Below are 22,114 nucleotides of genomic sequence, written 5' to 3' on the forward strand. Positions count from 1 at the left end.
GGTTCTTGATTTCTTTGAACGTTTCTTCAACTTTCTGCAAGAAGGATTCAAAGTAGGCTAACGATTCAAATATGGATTTCACCTCATGTTTCCTGCATCATGCATGTTGGGGATGGAGGTCTAACTTGGATTAAAATATGGATTTCACCTCATGTTTCCTGCATCATGCATGTTGGGGATGGAGGTCTAACTTGGATTAAAATATGGATTTCACCTCATGTTTCCTGCATCATGCATGTTGGGGATGGAGGTCTAACTTGGATTAAAATATGGATTTCACCTCATGTTTCCTGCATCATGCATGTTGGGGATGGAGGTCTAACTTGGATTAAAATATGGATTTCACCTCATGTTTCCTGTATCATGCATGTTGGGGATGGAGGTCTAACTTGGATTAAAATATGGATTTCACCTCATGTTTCCTGTATGATGCATGTTGGGGATGGAGGTCTAACTTGGATTAAAATATGGATTTCACCTCATGTTTCCTGTATGATGCATGTTGGGGATGGAGGTCTAACTTGGATTAAAATATGGATTTCACCTCATGTTTCCTGTATCGTGCATGTTGGGGATGGAGGTCTAACTTGGATTAAAATATGGATTTCACCTCATGTTTCCTGTATCATGCATGTTGGGGATGGAGGTCTAACTTGGATTAAAATATGGATTTCACCTCATGTTTCCTGTATCATGCATGTTGGGGATGGAGGTCTAACTTGGATTAAAATATGGATTTCACCTCATGTTTCCTGTATCATGCATGTTGGGGATGGAGGTCTAACTTGGATTAAAATATGGATTTCACCTCATGTTTCCTGCATCATGCATGTTGGGGATGGAGGTCTAACTTGGATTAAAATATGGATTTCACCTCATGTTTCCTGCATCATGCATGTTGGGGATGGAGGTCTAACTTGGATTAAAATATGGATTTCACCTCATGTTTCCTGCATCATGCATGTTGGGGATGGAGGTCTAACTTGGATTAAAATATGGATTTCACCTCATGTTTCCTGTATCATGCATGTTGGGGATGGAGGTCTAACTTGGATTAAAATATGGATTTCACCTCATGTTTCCTGTATCATGCATGTTGGGGATGGAAGTCTAACTTGGATTAAAATATGGATTTCACCTCATGTTTCCTGTATGATGCATGTTGGGGATGGAGGTCTAACTTGGATTAAAATATGGATTTCACCTCATGTTTCCTGTATGATGCATGTTGGGGATGGAGGTCTAACTTGGATTAAAATATGGATTTCACCTCATGTTTCCTGTATCATGCATGTTGGGGATGGAGGTCTAACTTGGATTAAAATATGGATTTCACCTCATGTTTCCTGTATCATGCATGTTGGGGATGGAGGTCTAACTTGGATTAAAATATGGATTTCACCTCATGTTTCCTGTATCATGCATGTTGGGGATGGAGGTCTAACTTGGATTAAAATATGGATTTCACCTCATGTTTCCTGTATCATGCATGTTGGGGATGGAGGTCTAACTTGGATTAAAATATGGATTTCACCTCATGTTTCCTGCATCATGCATGTTGGGGATGGAGGTCTAACTTGGATTAAAATATGGATTTCACCTCATGTTTCCTGCATCATGCATGTTGGGGATGGAGGTCTAACTTGGATTAAAATATGGATTTCACCTCATGTTTCCTGCATCATGCATGTTGGGGATGGAGGTCTAACTTGGATTAAAATATGGATTTCACCTCATGTTTCCTGTATCATGCATGTTGGGGATGGAGGTCTAACTTGGATTAAAATATGGATTTCACCTCATGTTTCCTGTATCATGCATGTTGGGGATGGAAGTCTAACTTGGATTAAAATATGGATTTCACCTCATGTTTCCTGTATGATGCATGTTGGGGATGGAGGTCTAACTTGGATTAAAATATGGATTTCACCTCATGTTTCCTGTATGATGCATGTTGGGGATGGAGGTCTAACTTGGATTAAAATATGGATTTCACCTCATGTTTCCTGTATCATGCATGTTGGGGATGGAGGTCTAACTTGGATTAAAATATGGATTTCACCTCATGTTTCCTGTATCATGCATGTTGGGGATGGAGGTCTAACTTGGATTAAAATATGGATTTCACCTCATGTTTCCTGTATCATGCATGTTGGGGATGGAGGTCTAACTTGGATTAAAATATGGATTTCACCTCATGTTTCCTGCATCATGCATGTTGGGGATGGAGGTCTAACTTGGATTAAAATATGGATTTCACCTCATGTTTCCTGTATCATGCATGTTGGGGATGGAGGTCTAACTTGGATTAAAATATGGATTTCACCTCATGTTTCCTGCATCATGCATGTTGGGGATGGAGGTCTAACTTGGATTAAAATATGGATTTCACCTCATGTTTCCTGTATCATGCATGTTGGGGATGGAGGTCTAACTTGGATTAAAATATGGATTTCACCTCATGTTTCCTGTATCATGCATGTTGGGGATGGAGGTCTAACTTGGATTAAAATATGGATTTCACCTCATGTTTCCTGCATCATGCATGTTGGGGATGGAGGTCTAACTTGGATTAAAATATGGATTTCACCTCATGTTTCCTGCATCATGCATGTTGGGGATGGAGGTCTAACTTGGATTAAAATATGGATTTCACCTCATGTTTCCTGTATCATGCATGTTGGGGATGGAGGTCTAACTTGGATTAAAATATGGATTTCACCTCATGTTTCCTGTATCATGCATGTTGGGGATGGAGGTCTAACTTGGATTAAAATATGGATTTCACCTCATGTTTCCTGTATCATGCATGTTGGGGATGGAGGTCTAACTTGGATTAAAATATGGATTTCACCTCATGTTTCCTGTATGATGCATGTTGGGGATGGAGGTCTAAATTGGATTAAAATATGGATTTCACCTCATGTTTCCTGTATCGTGCATGTTGGGGATGGAGGTCTAACTTGGATTAAAATATGGATTTCACCTCATGTTTCCTGCATCATGCATGTTGGGGATGGAGGTCTAACTTGGATTAAAATATGGATTTCACCTCATGTTTCCTGTATCATGCATGTTGGGGATGGAGGTCTAACTTGGATTAAAATATGGATTTCACCTCATGTTTCCTGTATGATGCATGTTGGGGATGGAGGTCTAACTTGGATTAAAATATGGATTTCACCTCATGTTTCCTGTATCATGCATGTTGGGGATGGAGGTCTAACTTGGATTCAAATATGGATTTCACCTCATGTTTCCTGTATCATGCATGTTGGGGATGGAGGTCTAACTTGGATTAAAATATGGATTTCACCTCATGTTTCCTGTATCATGCATGTTGGGGATGGAGGTCTAACTTGGATTAAAATATGGATTTCACCTCATGTTTCCTGTATCATGCATGTTGGGGATGGAGGTCTAACTTGGATTAAAATATGGATTTCACCTCATGTTTCCTGTATCATGCATGTTGGGGATGGAGGTCTAACTTGAAATGACCAACAGCGTCAACAGAAAAAAAGCCTGAGGGCAAGTTTTGGCGTCGACCCAAAAACATTCAAAGAATTTAGACCACTGGAGGTAAAGGTTGACATTCCTGAACTTTGAACCTGTTACTGCAATACTGCCTGTGAAAGAACCTGTGTGAGTCTGTTTGTCTCACCGTCTGAGTCGATGCTGTTAAGTGCAGTCGGAGGGATGATCGAGACTCGACACTGACCCAAGGGACACACCTTTCCCATTTGTTCTTTACAGCTGTTGTGAACCTGTGAGTGTACAAATGCACGTGTAAAATAAATAAATAAATAAATAAAAATAAAGCACACACACAGAGTTACTGGTCTCTATAGTAATTCTATATTTCAGTAGAGGCAGAAAGGTCATTACATCCCTCTGAAACCCACCAAATGCCAGTTCTGTAACCTTTACAAATGCCACTCTGATTCATTTGTGCACGTGGACCTGCGTTATTTTTCTTCTTTGTGTTCAAGCCACGAGGATTAGACTTTGTCACTGTGCAGTATACTGTAAACAATTAGGAAACCTTTGCTAAGTGTTTACGAGACAAAGTTACATCACAGTGACCGCAACTTAAACCTATGACTCAGCCGAACCTTTCCGCTCGACTAGTTGAGATTAGCATTGGTACATTTCAGAAGGCAGACCATGAAAAAACACTACGCCACGTTTACAATAAGCTTTTTTTGTCTGTGGGTTTAAAGTGACAATAAGAATCCACATGGTAGAGTGACAGTGAAATGTCTCTAAGATCCAACTAACCGGCCACACCTTCCCTGCATGTCATTCTGCTGTTTGTTTACCAGCCTTTCATGTCTGCCTCTCATTCCACTATCCAAAAAAAAAAAAGTAACGGTAATTCTAGAGAATATTCAAAAACCGATCAGTCAAAGAAAACTTTGAGTATTCGAGTAAATATTTGACCCCTTCAGTGTTTTGTTTTTATGATTAATACACATAATACTATTACCTCATATCTTTTGGCCACTTTGGGGGCAGCATAACAAGCTAAAAATAGTAGAATCTGACATATTTACTCCTTAAGATTTCATGAGAAACACGGTAACAAATAAACATTTATCACATGATAAATGTCCATTATTCTCTCCTCTTAGCTCTCCACTGCATTTCAACTCATTTTAGTTGTCCCAGTGCCATTTTCCATACAAGATTAAAACCCAACCTGTAAAGGCTGTACTAAATATAGCTAATATCCTTACAAAGGAACATCATATCATCTGCAGCCAACAGGAAGTCATGTTCTCCTCATGTTCCTCTTCCCTTCAAGGATCTCTGCTGCTGTCCTAACAACCATCCCATTACTCTGATTACTCCAACGAACCTTTCAGACCTCAAGTGTTTGTGGGGCACCAGAGGAAATCATGGAAAAAAAATGGAAAGTTTGGGAGATCTCCCGTCTCCTCCGGATAAATCGGCACACCCCACAGGCAGATAAGCAAATAAAAAGTCATGATTTGGAAGTTCCGATTAAAATCTTGCCTCGTAGCAGTCGTATTTTTTTCTCAAGCCGGAAAAATAATCCTCCTGAACTGAAATTAAACCCGAAAATAACTTTCAGCTGGTGGCAATATCCTAAATAAACAAGCAATGATTTGACACGACAGCTTTGGACAAGAAGAGAGGCTAAAACCAATCCCACTTACGATGGCCTTGCACCAGAGGCAGCGCCAGTCCTGCAGCCGCCTCACGCTGCCGCAGTTCTTGTCACACACCACGCATTTGGCACTAACAGGCAGGTTTCCTTCCAGCCACTGGTGTGGCATGGACACCTGGAAAAAAAAACACATGCATTTAAAAAATAAGGTAAAACACAGAGAAAATAACCAGACCCAGAAAGTAACTCACTTTCCATCAGTGGATGTTAGTTATAGTTATATTAATATGTTAGGAGTTAATATCTCACAATCTGCTGTTGCAACTGCAGTTTAAAGTCAATGATTGTTATGAGCAGAGCTGGAGTTAAATGTTCTATAGCTCTATGTCTCACCCCTTCCTCGTCCTCGATGATGTCATTTCCTATGGAGGCCAAAGTGGTCCATTTGCAGTTGTTGGTGGAGCGAACAGCACAGCGCTTATGAGCCTTAAACTTACAAACTGCAGAGAGACAGACAAATCATATTAAAATGACTAATTCACCAAGCACTGACTTGCATCGTTGGTGATCTGATCACAGGTGGACAGCTGTAAGCACAGGAGTTAATGCATGCAGGATGCATCGTGGGCATCGGATGACATTTTTGGGCCATACTTTTTCTTAGCAGTTCGAACGCAAAAAAGTCCTCAGCTAAGTACTGACTTAAGCTAAGTACTGACTTAAGCTAAGTACTGACTTAGCTGAGGGTTTGTTCTTCTTAAGGCTTTTGGCTAGTTAAAACACTTCAAAGTTAGGGTCAGGGTTAGGGTAAGTTTGTCAACTTCCCAAACTAAACTCTACTCTATCTGCTACTTTCTAATCAGGATTTGTGTCCGTAATATATTCAATTCAACTCTGTTGGTCTGACTGTGACACGATGAGCACCATCTTTGTGTAGGGTTTCTGTTTGGACTCTCACTGGGTTGCGGGACTTGAATAAATTGCTGCAACGGATCCAGATGTTAACTTAAGGAAATGGGTCACTGACTTATTGGTGGATCAAGGTTTGCCAGACTGAACCACAAGTGTTCTCTGCAGACACACTGTTAAAGGGGACATATGTAAACAGTATAAAGACTTTTCACAAGGTGATATTATTTCCTGAGCTCTTCATGAAATGTCTGTGACATGCTTTGGTCAAACTGCAAAGAAAAACAGAACAACAGCTTCTTTTTCAACCATGAATTCCCGCCTCTGGCTTTGGACATGGAGTAAGCCACTCGCTCCCCTTTCTTTCATAAGTTAAGTGAACTATTTAACTGCCGATGAGAATTTGCCCGGCAAAAGAAAAAGCAAAAAGAAAATTCAACTTCCCACTTTCAAGGTGCCACAAAAGCAGCATAAGATTTAAATTTTTGGAGTTAACAGTGCCTTCAGCCATAAAAGTGAACACTGCCAAGCACACAAAACTGATTTTTAATCATGTCCCCTTTCACTAACGCAATGTTATCACACACACTTTGATGGGCCATAATGTAACAAGGCAGTTCACAGATGCGCAATGTGTGGGGTCAGTGAACTTATAAAATCTCAGATGTTGTTTTTATGCAGATTTCCCCCCATGCAAATATCTGGTCAGTTGCCAGTTTGAGATGAAGTGTGGCTAAAACATTTAAGACCGTTTCTAACATCACAAGGACATGTACAGTAAAGAAACAAAATCTTTACTGGAGTGTCACCTTAACATTTTTTATTGGACATAAAGGAAGGAAATACTCTTACACAACCGTTTCACTGTGTCTGACCTACAAAAAGAGCCTCATCGTGTAATACGGAGCTATAAACCTTCTTCTTTACTGCCATGGTTGTACATGAAGAGGAGAAAATAAATGACCTTTTAATTATTTGAAACCAAACGGTCGTACTTAAAGGTTATCTGGTCAGGCTCAAAGTGATGGCTGTCCAAAGTTCATGGTTGAACGATTGAAGATTCCAACGAAAGGGTCAATAAAATGTGCACAAATGAGCACAGATGCAGGACACAGTGTGCATGTGTGTACCTTCACAGGACAGGCCGTGGGAGGTGACGCCTGGCAGCGCTTCTCTGCAGACATTGCAGAAGGTCGGTCTGGCGTGTGAGCAGGCGTACCAGTTGTGCATCCCAGAGAAATGTTCCATGTTGAACTGACTGGCCTGTTGGATGAGAAACGTTACAGGATGGGAAGACTATTCTTTTTGTTCTATGCTGAACTTAACAGACTGAAAAAATATGAACGCAAGGATACAATGTATAATATACTAGACTGTATATTGCTTTCGGACCTGAACATATAAGAAGGTTCAACAGTGATATTGATTCAATAGATAATAAACAAGTTGTTTTTTTTACACATAGAGCAATAAACCGTAGCTTGACATTCACATGAACTGAGAATAACCAGACATGAGCAAAAGAATAAAACCATAAATGCACCACTATGAAAGCTGAGGACCTTTGAAACCCTAAACTTGGGAGAAAATATGCTCAGCTTGGATAGCAGCTTACGGTCTTCAGCTCTCTTTATTGCCTATTAAAACAAAGGCTCGGATTTTATGAGTGAAATAAATCTGTCAGCAAAGACCTGAAAGGAGACGCAAATAAGAAAGAAGAGAAAGGCCGAAGGGACGGAGAGAGATGGAGGAGCAAGAGGGAGGTGTTTATACACATCAAAAAAGAGAAGACATGGATCCAAATGTTGATATAAGAAGGACTGATGTGTTAGCAGCTTGTTCTCATGATCAGCTTTCATCTAATGTTCATTAGTTAGATCAAGTTTACTCTGATGGGAGGCAACAGCATATATATTGATGTAAAACTTATAGAGAGAGGAGAAACATTGACCTCATAGGTTTCCCATTTTTGGACGGATTTCAGAGCAGTGATCCAGTCCTCCATTTCCTTCCTGTTCTCGGCACACAGCATCAACTTGCGAAATGGCGTGATAAGCTGAGAAAGAGAAACAAAAAGAAAGGGAAAGTCTGAGCTTAGCAGTAGATTTTCTCAGAGTTGTAAGAAAACAAGTGCCACATGTAACATAAGTCACATATGTCACATGTCTAGCTAAGTTTTTGCATTTCTTTAATTCAAAGTTCAAATATTGCATTACATTGCTGGGAAAAATGTTTAAACAACTCAAAAAGCAGCTTTGTGAGCCTCTTAAACACCTCCAACGTGTGCTAGCATGCTAACATATCATGTGTGCTCTACTTGGATACTTTCAACATGCTACGTTAGCATGATAGCATGCTAACAGGGTATGCAATTTTGAAATCGTTAGTAGTACTAAAACTACTACTGATTTTTCGTGTGACAAAGTACAAATTGGACCTTATGGTGATGCAACAAGAAAAGTTATCACAAGGATAGATGAATTTGTTCGAACTACTTCTGAGCGACAGCGTCTTATCTGCGGTAGACAGCAACCAGAGTGCTCTCAATTTGAAGAAGCTGGGAGAAATTTCTGACGAGGGAGCTAAGCTATTAGCTACACAGAGCGAGGAATTTTTTTGCCATCTAAAATAACTCAAACCTTTACGATTTTATTGCAGCTTGAGAAAAAGCTATCTTGTGGATTTTTATACCACTGCCATTTATACTTTTACATAAGACAGTTATTTACTTTACCACCGCATTTCTTTTCCTGCAAAATGTTCATGTCTCAACATGGTCTATGATCTGTGCAACAGATGCAATAGTGACGTGGTAAAAGTCCGCAATACAGACTTTGCTTGAACCACAATGAAATTTGAGGTTCAACTTATTTTGGGTGGCTAAAATTCCCTCCTCAGTGGCCCCTATTTCGAGCGACTTTTAGCTTAGTTCCCTTATCGGAATTTCGCCCGGCTTCATCAAACAGAGTATCGACCATCCATAGGTACATTTCACAACCGTGCTTAAAAAATAAATAAATAAATAAAGATAGCTTGAACATCAGGCTACAAAAAGGTTGTCCGCAAAACCATCACGACATCAGTGACATCACTGTCTGACTCAAAGGCCAGTACTGCCAACCACAGATCAAAAATGAGTTGGTCTCTGATGTAAATGTCGTCAAAGCTTTAGAGCATCTTTAAATATTTTGGCATAATTTCAAACAAAGCCCGCTGCACAGGTCTATGCTTTGCTTACTGTGAAACTGTTGTTGATGTTCTTGGTGCTGGTCTCAGCCACACTGGCATCTGAGAGGTCGACTTCATCAAAAATCAGGGACTGACAGGAAAAAAAAATCCCTTCAATCATCATTTTGTACCATATACATTTACAATAAGTCACCCATTTCCTGACAACTATAACGGAATGCTGTTTTCTGGACAGAATGTATTTTTGGTTCACATTGATTGTAATGTGCAATTCCGCACATTTCGGTACCTTGCAGTCTTTGGCATAGTAGAGGGTCCTCCCTCTGAGTTTGAAGTACCTCCTTTTCCATCTCTGGAAAGAGCTGGTCTGCTTTAACAGGATTCCCTCCTTCACACTTTTCTGTCGTGAGAGGGAAGTGAGGCAGAAGTGGAAAAGGGAGGGAGGGGAGGGAGAAAAAAAAAGAAGAGAAAAAACAGGCATTAGCACATCCAGATCCCCTGAAAAACTAGTGTGATAGATATTCTTCTCCAAGTTCACACGTTAACAGAAGGAGATCGGTTTGTTTAGTGTCACCAGGATGGTTTGCTTCTGACAAACAAACAGCAGAGACATAAAAGCTATACACACATTGTGAATCTGTCAAGACAATACACAAGTTTAGACACTTCAAAGCCTACGCCATTATTTCTAATGCATTTTCAAACATTATAGATGTTCTTAAGCTTTTTTCAGGGAAATATGATGATACACATGAAATGTTTTCTGGAAATAGAACACACAACTAAGCAACTATGCATTGCAGAGTTGATTCAGCGCTAATGTCTCACAGTTGAGCAACAATGTTGCAGAGAATGGGACCAACCATCCGCAGCAACAGGGAAATTATGAACAGGATTTATTTTCATACAGTCGATATGAAGAGATGATATTCACCACTGATTCTACTGTGGTGGCGGGACTTGAATCAGTCCTCCAGGCCTCTGATTATCATGCATTCACTCCCTCTTTCTCTTAATAAGTACATGCCCTGAGAGGACAGAATACACTATGGGTAATCGGTCTCCAACAGGACGTGGATGGTCACCATGGAGATTGACATTTCTACTGAGAGATGCTGGTGCAAGCGCAGACACAGATATGTTCTTAAAGACACCGATGACTGCCTCTATACTTTCCCGTTTATCACCTTGTGTTACAACATTTCTGCCTGAATTGCCACGGCAACGTTTATCAGTCCTATGACAAGCCTAGGACTTTTCACAGAGATAACAACCGTGTGTCACCTTGCATAATTTCATGGGAGAAACCAAAGTCAGGGTTTTCAAACATTCAGTACAGCATTATAGAATAGAAATGGAAAACAGGAACCGATTCATTTCCCAAGATCCAACTGACGTCACGAAAACCTCTGTTTTCTACTTTTTTTCCCCGAAGAGAAATGCTGAGAAATATTCAACAGTAAAAGTAACATTTAACTTTAAGGCAGTGAAAAGTTGAAGAAAGTTTTTTTTTGTTTTCTACAAATCAGGACACAAACAGCTGAACTGCACTATAAAAAAATAAAACTATAAATAAATTAAAAACAGGCATTACGGGCGGTAACAAAAGACTGCTGCTTTGGATAACACAGGTATGTTGTTCTTCTAATATAGACAAATAATTTCCCCAGCCCCGAACAGTGTTGCCTGAGAGCAATTGGCTCAGCGGTGGCTTGGCGTAGTCTCCAAATCAGAGCGTGGCCCGGAAACCGCCCCGAAGGGAAATTCAAGACTCACACAGGAGGTTCATGAACTGCATAACAACAACCAAAACCCCACAAGCGTGTGTGTGTGTGTGTGTGTGTGTGTGTAAGCTTTTGAATTTAATGTCAGCAGGTAAAAACAATCTCAAGAGTTGTGCATTTAAGTATGAATAGAATAGATAGAAAGAGATAAAAATATAAATCCTGTCCATGTTCTGCAGTCCTGCTGGTTACCAAACTCATTCAAAACAAAACTTCAGAACCTAAGAGCATAACTTGGTAAGAACTTTAAGAACAGGGTATGTTAGAGAAAATCAGAGACTTTATATATCACATCATATATATTTACAGCCTGGTCACAGAACAACAGCAAATGACCATGACTTTGTTGTACTACATGATGCGGTGATGACCTAAAGGTTTTTCAAAAACAAGCAGTTTGAGAGCCTAAACCTAACCGAGCAGATCCATGACTAAAGCTAGCCAAACGCATATGGAAAGTGAGGGTAAAACTACGTACCGAGACCTAAGAAAAGGGGAACTGATCAACTACCTCACATTATTACCGTAGTATTTAATGTTGTATGCATTTTGTCTCCTGTATTTTCTTTTGCATTATAGCTAGTCAGATGGCTAATTATATCTAAATTTAACAGCAAAGTTTTAGCAATGACTGTACAGCAAAACAGAAAAAAACAATGTTTACACTGGGGAAAAAGGTTCATCTTGTTGATGCAATTGAAGGCAGTTTGCTCATACGTTCCTAATCCGTTTTAAAAATTCTCCACATCTACGTTCACGCTTTAGAACTGTAATTGTCTTTCTCTCTTTGTATTTGTTTCTCTTTTTAGGTAAATTCTCTCTGTTTAAGATAAAAAAAATGAGGTCCAACAATCCCAGTGTAATAGCCATTGTTTTGCTCACTTTCTGTGTCATATTTCTTTGTTCCTGTTACTATTTCTGCCCGTTTTAAAGTATTGGCCTTGGCTGTCTCAACAGAGGAAGTAATACAAGACAGAGACACCACCGAGCTACTGATGAATCTAATCCGTTGCTCCATCGCTGTTTTATTTCCCCCGTGCAGTGTGTTTGTATTTGTGTTTGGATATTTGTAGGACCGTGAGGTGGCACATCTCGTTTAAGTTTATTTCTCAGAATAAATGCACCGTTATACCCTGAGGGAAAGAAGACCTCCTACTGTCACTATGTGAGTGACAAAGAGAGGGGACGGAAGGGACTGACGGCAGAACTGTGACAGATAGGCTGCTGGTGTGGATCATTAGCAAGAGGAGGTGAAAAAAACAAACCATTCATCAACATATGGCACTAGAAAGTTGCCAGAACAGTAAGATAAAAATAAATGATGAATCCCTTATAGAGGAATAAGAAAGAACAAATCACACAGACAAGAAGGTGTAAAGGTCACGCAATTTAACCCTCTGACGCATCGGCGATAACGTCGAGGTGTGACAACCCTGTTCCACTAATCAAGCCTACCTGTGGTTGCTACAGCAACGCTAACAGGACCTGTCAGTCAAAAAGCCAATCAGTGCTTTTGTTTGATGAAAGCAGTTAATGACTTAGCAACCGCTGATATAGCTGAATGGACGAGCCAAAAGTTTAACCCGATGTGGGACGGTGCAGGTGTGAAACTTACTGAGGCTTACAGAGAAGTGGTGCTTCACCGGAACGCCGACAGGCAAAATGACCCAATAAGAAGCTCAAATTTTGGCAAGGCTGGCTAAATCTAAGTACAGGCTTCAACTTTATCTACTTTAAGGTGAACGAATGTTGGAAAGAAGGACAGAAATCAAAACTCCATTAACACGTGAAGAATACAGGTCACAGTAAGGTTTTTACACATCACACGTGAATTCTGACCTTTTTGAGCCATTTAGCTAAATGGTGACATAAAAAAAAAACAGCTAGCAAATAAAGTCACGATCTAGCTGAATCTTTGGTTTTAGCTTGGAAAAGTTGCATTAGAATGGCCTGAATGCTAAAACTCTCTCATAGCTATTCAGCCATGCTTGGTTGGTCTAAACTAGATTTTCACTAAAAGTAAGAAGAAAAAGAAAAAATTCCATTCCAAATCCAAATTTTCCAGACAAAAATCAGACTTCTGACACATGCACATGGTGTCCTTGGGCACCATGACGCACCTGCTGCAACTATAAAGGAGGAAATGCTGCAGCAACATGCTTCAACTACTCCCTGTCTGAAAGAAGTGGTAAGTGGGTGGAAGTCACTGGACTTTAAGCTGCGAGGCCTTTGATGGGCCTCATGCACCAAACTACATGGTTAAAATCAGACTTTGTCACTGGGTTCAGATACACCTGTTGACAATGAAAAATAACGCGAAAGTGCACGTAATGCGTGCCACCAAGTGGCCTTGATTTAGAGTCTACACGCAACAGATTGGGAGTGACAAAAGGCTTTCCAGTCCTACAATCTGGGTGCATAGTCCAAATTTAACAATCTTAGGATTACTATGAGGAGGGAATCAGGCCGGCTTTGTATGACAGTGAAATGATTGCAATCATCAAAGCGTGACCTTCACATGAACGCCTCTTTCAGGCGGTTTCTGCACTAAACAATGTGTTCTTAGGCATTTTGCCTTACTGAATGAGTCTTGCTGATGGAACTGAAGGCCAACTCAAGGTCCAAAAGGAGAAAAATGTCACATGTTGTGTAAGTCACAAAGCCCTGTAAGGCCAATTTGTTATTTGGAATTTTAAACTCACCAGCTGAAATTAGGACAGTGGCATACATTATCTGCAGAGCAAACAGTACACGTGTACTGTACATACATAAGCAATATTTACAGTATTCAAAGGTCAATATCTCCACTAGTTTGTAGTCACAGTGTAGCACCACCCAGTCTCTTCTGCTCTCCTCTTCTCACACAGATCAGTGTATTCATTAGTGCAGGACTAATCACATCATCACAATCATCCCCTGCAGACCTGATGTGTGCAGGCACACACACACAAGAGCAGCCAAGTGGATGTGCTCAAAAGCCCATTAACACACATACTTACTCATCTGCAAAATGCACACCATCACCCATAGCTCTGAATGGCAGTCTCACACAAATCTGACCGATTCTACCCTTTTCTTCTCCCTTTGTGCTCGTTGCTCATTTTTTGGCCTTGCATTCACACAAACTCCCTCCTGCATGAAGGATTCACCTTCGGTGTTCACACCGTACGTACAGTAGGATCAACATATCCATAACAAAAAAGTTTAAAAAACACCTTCAACCTGTCAGAAATACCTGCAAAGTAACGTCTTCCGGCTGCGTTTCAAGTACCCAGCATGCAATTCCCTTAAAAGACAACAAATCTTGTAAAAAGGCCAAAATATTTAATCAGTTGCTTTCATCTGTGTGGTTATTTCCCCCCCGCCCTCTCTCAGTTGTTTAAATGATGTTCACAAAGCAACTAACAGTACCTGCTGTTGTAAGAAATGCCTTTAGGGCTATTCTTAAGATATGGTAAGAATGTGAACCATCTCCGCCTCCGTGAGGCTGAGGCCCTCCGAGCTGGATATGGAAGAGCTGTACTCATATTGTTAGCTTTGGTGTTTTTCGTGGGTATTTAAACAGGATTTTGTCTTGTCTTTCAGAATGAAATGGTGATGAGGATGTACAAATCTTTCACGTTTAACAACTGATTTTCCCATTTTTCAGTAGTGACAAAATGACAAATAAAAGTCCTTTCCTTTCAGACAACCAACGAATACAAGCCATTGAAAGATGAAACAACCCCTTCACCTGCGCAGTGAAGGGAAAACAACCAAATATGCTCATTGTAACGTCCCGTTTCCATCTTTGAGATCATCAACATGTTTGGCACCGTATTTTCTCTCTCACCTCTTCTCCCAGCTGACTCTCCTGAGACTTGTCGCTGCAAATGGACTCCAGAGGGTCGTCTTGGTTGAGCTGGTCGTCGTACCCCAGCCTTCCTCCAAACAGGGGTGCCATGCAGCACCCGCTGGGCCGACACAACCCAAACATCTGCGCACACTGATGACCTCACTTTCTACACTAGAAACCTGAGAGTACAGCAAAATCTGCCTGAACAGAGTCTATCACCAGAGTGGTGTTGCAACAAGAAGGGATCACAACTTTAGCTTCTTTCTGAGTCCTACTTGGATTTTCTCCCAATCCTTTTCCTCTTCTGCAACTTCCAAAGGCTCAGTGAACTACAGTATATCCCTCTGGGATATACTTTTCTCTCACAAAGTCACCCTACCTCGGCTGTTAGTGCCTCCACACCAGCAGTTCTTCAGAAAATGCAATCCTACTTCCTCCCTCTCCAAACCTCCCTTGCCAGGTAGCCGCGCCCCCTCAGGTGTGCTTTTCTTGACGCGTCTGTAAAGTGTGTAAATGTGTGTCCTTCCCCCATGCCGTCCCAGACACACGCTCGCGCAGATCCTGAGGACAGGACAGGGCGGAGCATGCAAATGGAGCTCTTCCTTTTACAACACACACCTGAGCATGCAAGGGTGTGTGAGTGTTCATGTAAGAACAAGCCTACTTCCTTAAGGCTATAAATAGAACTGAAAGAACCTGTCTGGCAGGCAGAGAGCAAACATACACACACACACACACACAAAGAGAAAGGATAGCTCATCCAGGCTGGCTGGAGTTTGAATGATCTCAGTGATGTTTCCAAGTCTCTTCAACAGATCAGTGTGTCAGCGATCAGTGATAAGTGTCATAAGCCTCTCCATAAAAACACCATGCGTGTCTCAGTGTGGTCACTTTTTGCTAATCCCTCCCATAAAATGGCTTGGGGATGACTACAGGTTATTTTCCTCGTTCAGTGGATGGGGATTCATGAATATGCTCAGCTGGCCCCTCCCACATCTCCACCCACCATTAGATGACGCTGCCTGCACTGTCTTGGGTACACTATGCAATGACCAGTTCTAACGATGCGCTCCGTTTGAACCTGGAAGAGGGAATTTCTGTTTGAACCAGTGGGCAGGAAGTATCAGAATGGCAATGTATTCCTTTCCTACTGCTTTCAACAACATTTGAAATGCACACCTTGCTTTTGCTGTCTTTTCCAACTCGCTTTCGCTGACTTGTCTTTAAGCTCGCACTAGTTTCTTATCTCATCAGGTCCTCCCAGAGCATTGCAAACTCACCAGACAGCACCACCCACCCAGCAGCCGAGACTGGATCACACAGCGCACTACGGGCTGCGTGGCGCCACCTTTTTGAGACTGTAGGTGGTGCCTTTTTGGGAGCAGTGGTCCTCATGGGTATCAAAGCCCAGTCCGAACAAAACAGGGGGCCATAGTTTGGGATAATGTGCAGATTGAGCTTTGGTAAATGTTTACTTCAGGTTTAGCTGGGTTATGGTTGTACACTGAAGGCAACGTAGTACCCTACTAAGGACAGCTTTGCAACTGTGTGTGTGTGTGTGTGTGTGTGTGTGTGTGTGTGTGTGTGTGTGCACTCACGGCTGCTTTTCTGCCTACGCGTAGTCATCAAACTGCTTACAGTGTCACATCAGCGCCTCATCAGCCAGAGCAAATCACAGCAAGTGCATGTGCGTATGTGTGTGTATGTTTTCTGCCAGTCGGCATATCATTCTGATTTAATGAGCAGACACATTGTTCCCCGCAGACTCATCCACTGACACCAGCTCGCTCTCTTGCCGTCTTGTCTCTTTTTGTCTCTCAATGTGTCGGTTTTTCTTCTCCAGCTCCCTTTACTCTCTCAAAACTTCAAAACCCAACTCTTTGTCCAAATCGGTTGCCCTTTCATAAGTCCAGAATCAGGTCAAAGAGTTTTGCTGGCATGGAGTCACGCTGCAGCTACTGGTGTGACATGACTCTGATAACGGCACGTCACCGTACCAGTGTCTGCTCTATTTAAACTGTGCTTCCCCTTACAGACGACAACTCGGAGAGGAACATGCCAAACTGAATCTAATTACCGCTATATAACACAAGAGTGTATGACAAAAATGTAGTGTTGACTGGCAGGTTTTTCACATGACCGGCTGGGAAGTTTTTGCTTGATTTATGGCAGAGCAACAGCTCAGCTTTGCACAGATGCCACCTAATTTGGTTCAATGACTAATAAGCGAAACGGCACTAATCCCTAAATAATAACGGTCGCCGAAGGCCATGTTTCCATCAAAACCAGGGCCTGTAGCTGGACAACTAACACCGGGGTTTATGAGCAGCCAGGCGTCAGATGAGAGTAGGAGCAGGATGAACAGGCTGTTCTGGTGTAGGTGACATGCAAGCCTCTCTGGGTCAGGCCAGGAGTTAGCTTGTCCCTGAGCACCCGGCGCAGCAGAATCATGACGAGATGATAACACAATTAGCGGCAACAGAGCTTTCAACATTTTCTAACCTGTCTTCGTGAGCCTAAAAGAAATCGGTGGCAGGGAAGAGCAGAAGCAGGAGAGGCTCACAGTGACATTTAGACTAGTACAGACTATCCACCAAAAACGCAGGGCATCCGTGCCGAGCTGCACCACTAAAGCTTAGTTTATGGTCAACAATGAGGCCCTCATGCGCCGTGGCTTTCAAAAGCGATGATTGCTATCCCAGAGATGTAGGAGAGAACTTTTTTTTCAGCAGGGACACCTATAGTATCATTTAAAAGATTGCAACAAGGCAAATGCCCCTTAAGCACTAAAATCAAAGGTTGCTGTGCTGTGACGCTCTAGATTCTCAGTGTGTACATTCTTTGATTCCTCTCCTCACTTCCTCTCATCATACCTCAGTACTTAGACAAGTGGTGAGGCTGTTAAACAAGTAACCTGCTGTGGAAGTTTCCAGTTAAGCAAATAACAGGCTTGTTTACTGAGTTGGTGCAACATTTGCCAGGTCATTGAGGTGAAGGAAGATAAGCGGTCGGATAGTAAATGGCTACGAATTGTAATGGCATCTCGTCTGCATTACTCATAGATGAGCGGCAGTGCCCTTGCAGCTTTGCTATTACTTCACCAGCTTCTGCAGCAACATAACCCAAACAATGCAAACGTCCACCTCAGGACGCTAACATTTAGTTTCTTTCATTGATTTTTTGATTTCAAGCCAAAAGGGTTGCATTAACAAATGGATTAATCAATTAAAGCTGTGACTCCCCCTGAACTACCGGACTCATCTTTCAAAATAAAGGATCGTTCAGAATCTTGTTTAATATTTCTCCACTTTTCAGACGGAGGTTTCTAAATGTTGCATCAACGTGCTTCTCTAAAAGAAAACAATGGGCAATTGTGTTATTCAAAAAATAGGAGAAAAAACATACATCCTCTTCTCTGAAAGGAAGTAAAAGACAAATGCCTGAACTTTAGAGAAATAACGGCCCGGGAACAGGTTGGAAATATCACAACATCTGGAAATCTGCTTTGTTTTTCTTCAATTGTTGCCCTAATGTTAAGTTTTACAAAGCTGCTGTTTCTGTTGATCGGTGCACAGCAGCTGGTGATTTGTGAGTTGTTGGTAAAGGGCGCAGAAACCCTCACGCTTTCAGGTGCATCTTTCTCAGAACTAATAAAGAAACAGACGCACGCCAGCTGGTGCAGTCACTGAACCGCCTGACCTTTTGAACACAGCCGTGTTTTTGTAATCATGAGGCCACGCCGTTCCTGGACGGACATTGTTGGAATGCCAAATGAGGCTCTCCTAACGCCACCAGCTGGGATGCCGAGCTGCAGTTCTTCTGTTCCTCCAGCAGAGGGCAGCCTGGGAAAGAGATAGGACGAAAATGGAGGGATGGCGAGGTGATGGGGTGCAGAGGGAGTGACACAGCATGGCAGAGGACGAAATTTAGGGAAACGGCCGAGAGGAAAGAGGGACGAGAAAGATGAAAGTGGAAAGAAAGAGGACGAGAGGATGAGAGAGTACTGCAGTCATTTCTATCAGATTTGGCATAGCTTTTAGCCTTCCAGCTGTGTGTGTTGGTTTATTAATAGAAACATACACTGGGTTCCCTGTGTGGACATGCAAATCCCTCAAACACCCAACAAATGCAGGCTTCTGGGAGGTTTCATCGTCTGCAAATGTTTTTTTCTTTAGCATTTCATTTCAACACTGCAGCATCATGCGAGCGACAAACGAGTCACAGTCATTTACACAACACAAACATCTGCGAGCGGCACAATTACCCGCCAAAGCCACCTGGATGGAGCTGAGGCTGCGAGCCCCACCCAGGCGGTGCTCAGAGGTGGTGGAAATAACCCAAAGGATCGTCTGCGGGTAATAACTGACCCGTGTCTGCTGTGATTAATCACGCAGATCTTCATCTGCTTTCTGACACTCGAAGTTGGCAGTGCAAAGGTATGTGGGGTTGCCATAGTAACAGTCAGACTTTCAAAATCAACCTTCAGCTTGGAAATGTAACTCACGTGCACAAACTCCTCTCGCCTGGACATCTTCACTGACTTCATCAAACAGGAAGCAAACTATGCTTCATATGCATGTGTGTGTGTGTGTGTGTGTGTGTGTGTGTGTGTGTGTGTGTGTGTGTGTGTGTGTCACCAACTCTCCACAAGATAACTTTCACTGTATTAAACTGTGAGATCGTTTGAAAGAGGAACAGCTTGCATCATCTACCATGCATAAACAAAAGGTCTGACCACACACACACACACACACACACACACACAGAGTCAGAACAAGGCGTGGGAGGACTTTGCACCATGGCGACCACATCCTGTCTTATGTACCTCTGTGCATTTATTAATAGACACACACACACATGCACGCACGCACACCCACGCAGCGGTGATATGTGCAAATAGCCACCAGAGACAAACTGATGACACCCGCTTGTACTTCAGATGGACAGATGGGTGGAGGGATCCAGACACAACGCACACACACACACACACACACACACACGCATATTTATTCAAGTTAAGCCTATGTTTTGCATGTTAGTGTGTTTTTTCGAAAATCATCCAGTTTTTGGCTTCGGTCCGGGAGGTTTTTGCGCTAAACAAAGCGTAATCTGCTGCTGCTGGTTTTGGGGGGAGCGAGCATACGGAACAAATCTGGATTTGATGCCGCATAATCCCCCCTCACACACACATATTTGGCACACGTGTCCAAGCACCCACACACACACACATAGAGAGACAAATGGTAAAAGACAGGTGGAAGGTCTCTTAATGTGCTGGTGCGAGGAGCTTGTTGTCCCCCCGCTGTCGATGATTTATGATGTTAATCACGTCGGGGGGGGGGGGGGGGGTTTCTGCACTGTTGCTGAGCTATCGTGCAAACAAAGTTTTAACATCTGAAATGGAGAGAGGAAGAAAAGGGAGGGAGGTCGAGGAGAGATCAATGGGAAGGGAAGAGAGGGATGCAAAAGATGAGGAGAGGACGTGATGTAATGCAGGTGAGGCAGAAAAGGGAGGCGCAGAGGAGATATGTTGGTGTGTCAGTCTGCTGGTTTGTGTGTGCGCCGTGTCTGGAGATTATCCCCGAGGATCACACCGTGCTGTTTCATGTCGACTCTTCACACTCAAACACATCAAACAGCGTGCGGTGGATTTGTCTCTTTGTGCATGCTTGTTAATATGTCAGATTGTGTGCATGTTAATGTCAAACCACATGTGCCTGTAAGTATGTCTGTGAAACCCAATAACCGTGTCACCGCAATTCATTGGAGATGAGCAAACAAACCCAATTTAAACCAACCGACCCAATGCAGCCTGAATGAATGGAACTGCACGATCAGAGCTGGCCGTCGACGCCAGCGTCAGCATCAGTCTGCAGCGAGGAACAACAAGAAATGAGACAGGAGCACAACAACATGAACGCTCGGTCTGAGGAAAGACTTTCCAACAGAATCACTGTTAGTTACACCGTTATGCCCGAGCAGGGGAAGCTTCAGCGCTGCTGACCCAGAAGGTGACCCAAAGGAACGTATAGGAGGGCGAGCCCGTGCACAGAGTCCCGCTCCACCTATTATCCCACCTTGGGGTTACAGAAAACAACATAAATGCGCTGGTGTTGCAAAATCACACATTGTTAAAGGTTACGTATTTCATTATTTATGGTTTGGGGTTACTGTCAGGTCATGTGGATGCTGTACTACACAAAACAACATGAAAGGAATACGCTCCCATCTCCCTCTAACCATGGATTGTGACACCTCTTACAGGCTTGTTTTTTTTTTTTAGGTGGCACCGGCCTGCCCTCATCTGCCCCCAAATCCTCAACCAAAATGTTCAAGAATAACATAACGAGGAGTTGTTTTCTTCCTCTAAATGCACAGAGGTCCTGAGCTGCAAGACTAAACGGGAAAAAGGACAGCAACGAAACCAAACCAAAGCTTATTCTCGAGCACAGACACAGCGTGCAGGACTACACAAAGAGAGGACCTGCAGAACGTCCTCAACTCCGACACATCGTCTAAGACTTACAGGAAGTGGACCACCCCCCCCAACTTATTCACATATAACAGCTGCAGTAAACCGAAACCTGCTTTACTCATGCAGACAGTTATATTCATTTTAAAATGCCCTGGATTTCACTCTTACGAGCAAATCACAACCTGCTTTTTCAGACTTTATCGGAACAGCTCTGGACATATTCTGCAATTTTCCCTTCTTTGCATGCAGTGAACTGACATTAGTTTTATTTCTGAGAAAGTCTACTAGTTCACTGTGCGCGTATCGTCTGTTTCCTGACCCCAAGCACAAAAGTGCACGTACTCACACCAAATATCAACCACCAGGAGCCCCACAGACTGAAAAGAATCTGTCAACTGAAGGTTTAAAACTGAAATGACCCGACTGTGGATTGTATTTTAAAAGCAGAAAAATGACGCACGCACCTATTGAAACAGAGATTTTTGGTTTTGCACATGACGAGTCAAACTGTAGCAAAACGAACGCCTCTCGTCCCTCTTTAAAGAGCCGCACGTCTATGACGTTTCCCCTTAAGATGAGCCCAAGATTACAAGCAGTGCGTTTCACAATGAATCGCTTCATTGTTCCAGTGTGATAACGGAGCTAAGCTCATGTTATATCTAAATGTTTCACGCTGATAAAGGCGCCACCAAAGTGCTTTTTAAATGCAGCTCAGGCAGCAATACAGAGTTGAGCTGCTGACTCACTGGGACCCCAACCCCGAGACGGAAGGAGGGGTCCTTTTTAAT

At 42.5% G+C, this 22,114-nt stretch overlaps 1 protein-coding gene across 2 annotated transcripts in view; it reads right to left on the reverse strand.

Moving 5' to 3' along the window:
* LOC140281408 (diacylglycerol kinase delta) overlaps positions 1–22,114 on the reverse strand; it is a 73,725-nt gene that overhangs the window by 21,529 nt on the left and 30,082 nt on the right. The window contains exons 1-8 of one of the 2 annotated variants that reach the window (XM_072375826.1): positions 14,849–15,113; positions 9,522–9,632; positions 9,282–9,362; positions 7,995–8,099; positions 7,174–7,306; positions 5,528–5,634; positions 5,184–5,309; positions 3,665–3,767 (exon numbers count right to left, since the gene is read on the reverse strand). In XM_072375826.1, coding sequence (XP_072231927.1) covers positions 3,665–3,767; positions 5,184–5,309; positions 5,528–5,634; positions 7,174–7,306; positions 7,995–8,099; positions 9,282–9,362; positions 9,522–9,632; positions 14,849–14,992 — 910 coding nt within the window. In that variant the 5' untranslated portion in view covers positions 14,993–15,113. Of the gene's footprint in view, positions 1–3,664; positions 3,768–5,183; positions 5,310–5,527; positions 5,635–7,173; positions 7,307–7,994; positions 8,100–9,281; positions 9,363–9,521; positions 9,633–14,848; positions 15,114–22,114 lie in introns of those variants that run through there. The other variant, XM_072375825.1, reaches the window with a different exon arrangement.

Source organism: Leuresthes tenuis, unplaced genomic scaffold (assembly GCF_036924035.1).
Source record: "Leuresthes tenuis unplaced genomic scaffold, fLeuTen1.0.hap1 SCAF_22, whole genome shotgun sequence".
NCBI classification, from domain to species: domain Eukaryota; kingdom Metazoa; phylum Chordata; class Actinopteri; order Atheriniformes; family Atherinopsidae; genus Leuresthes; species Leuresthes tenuis.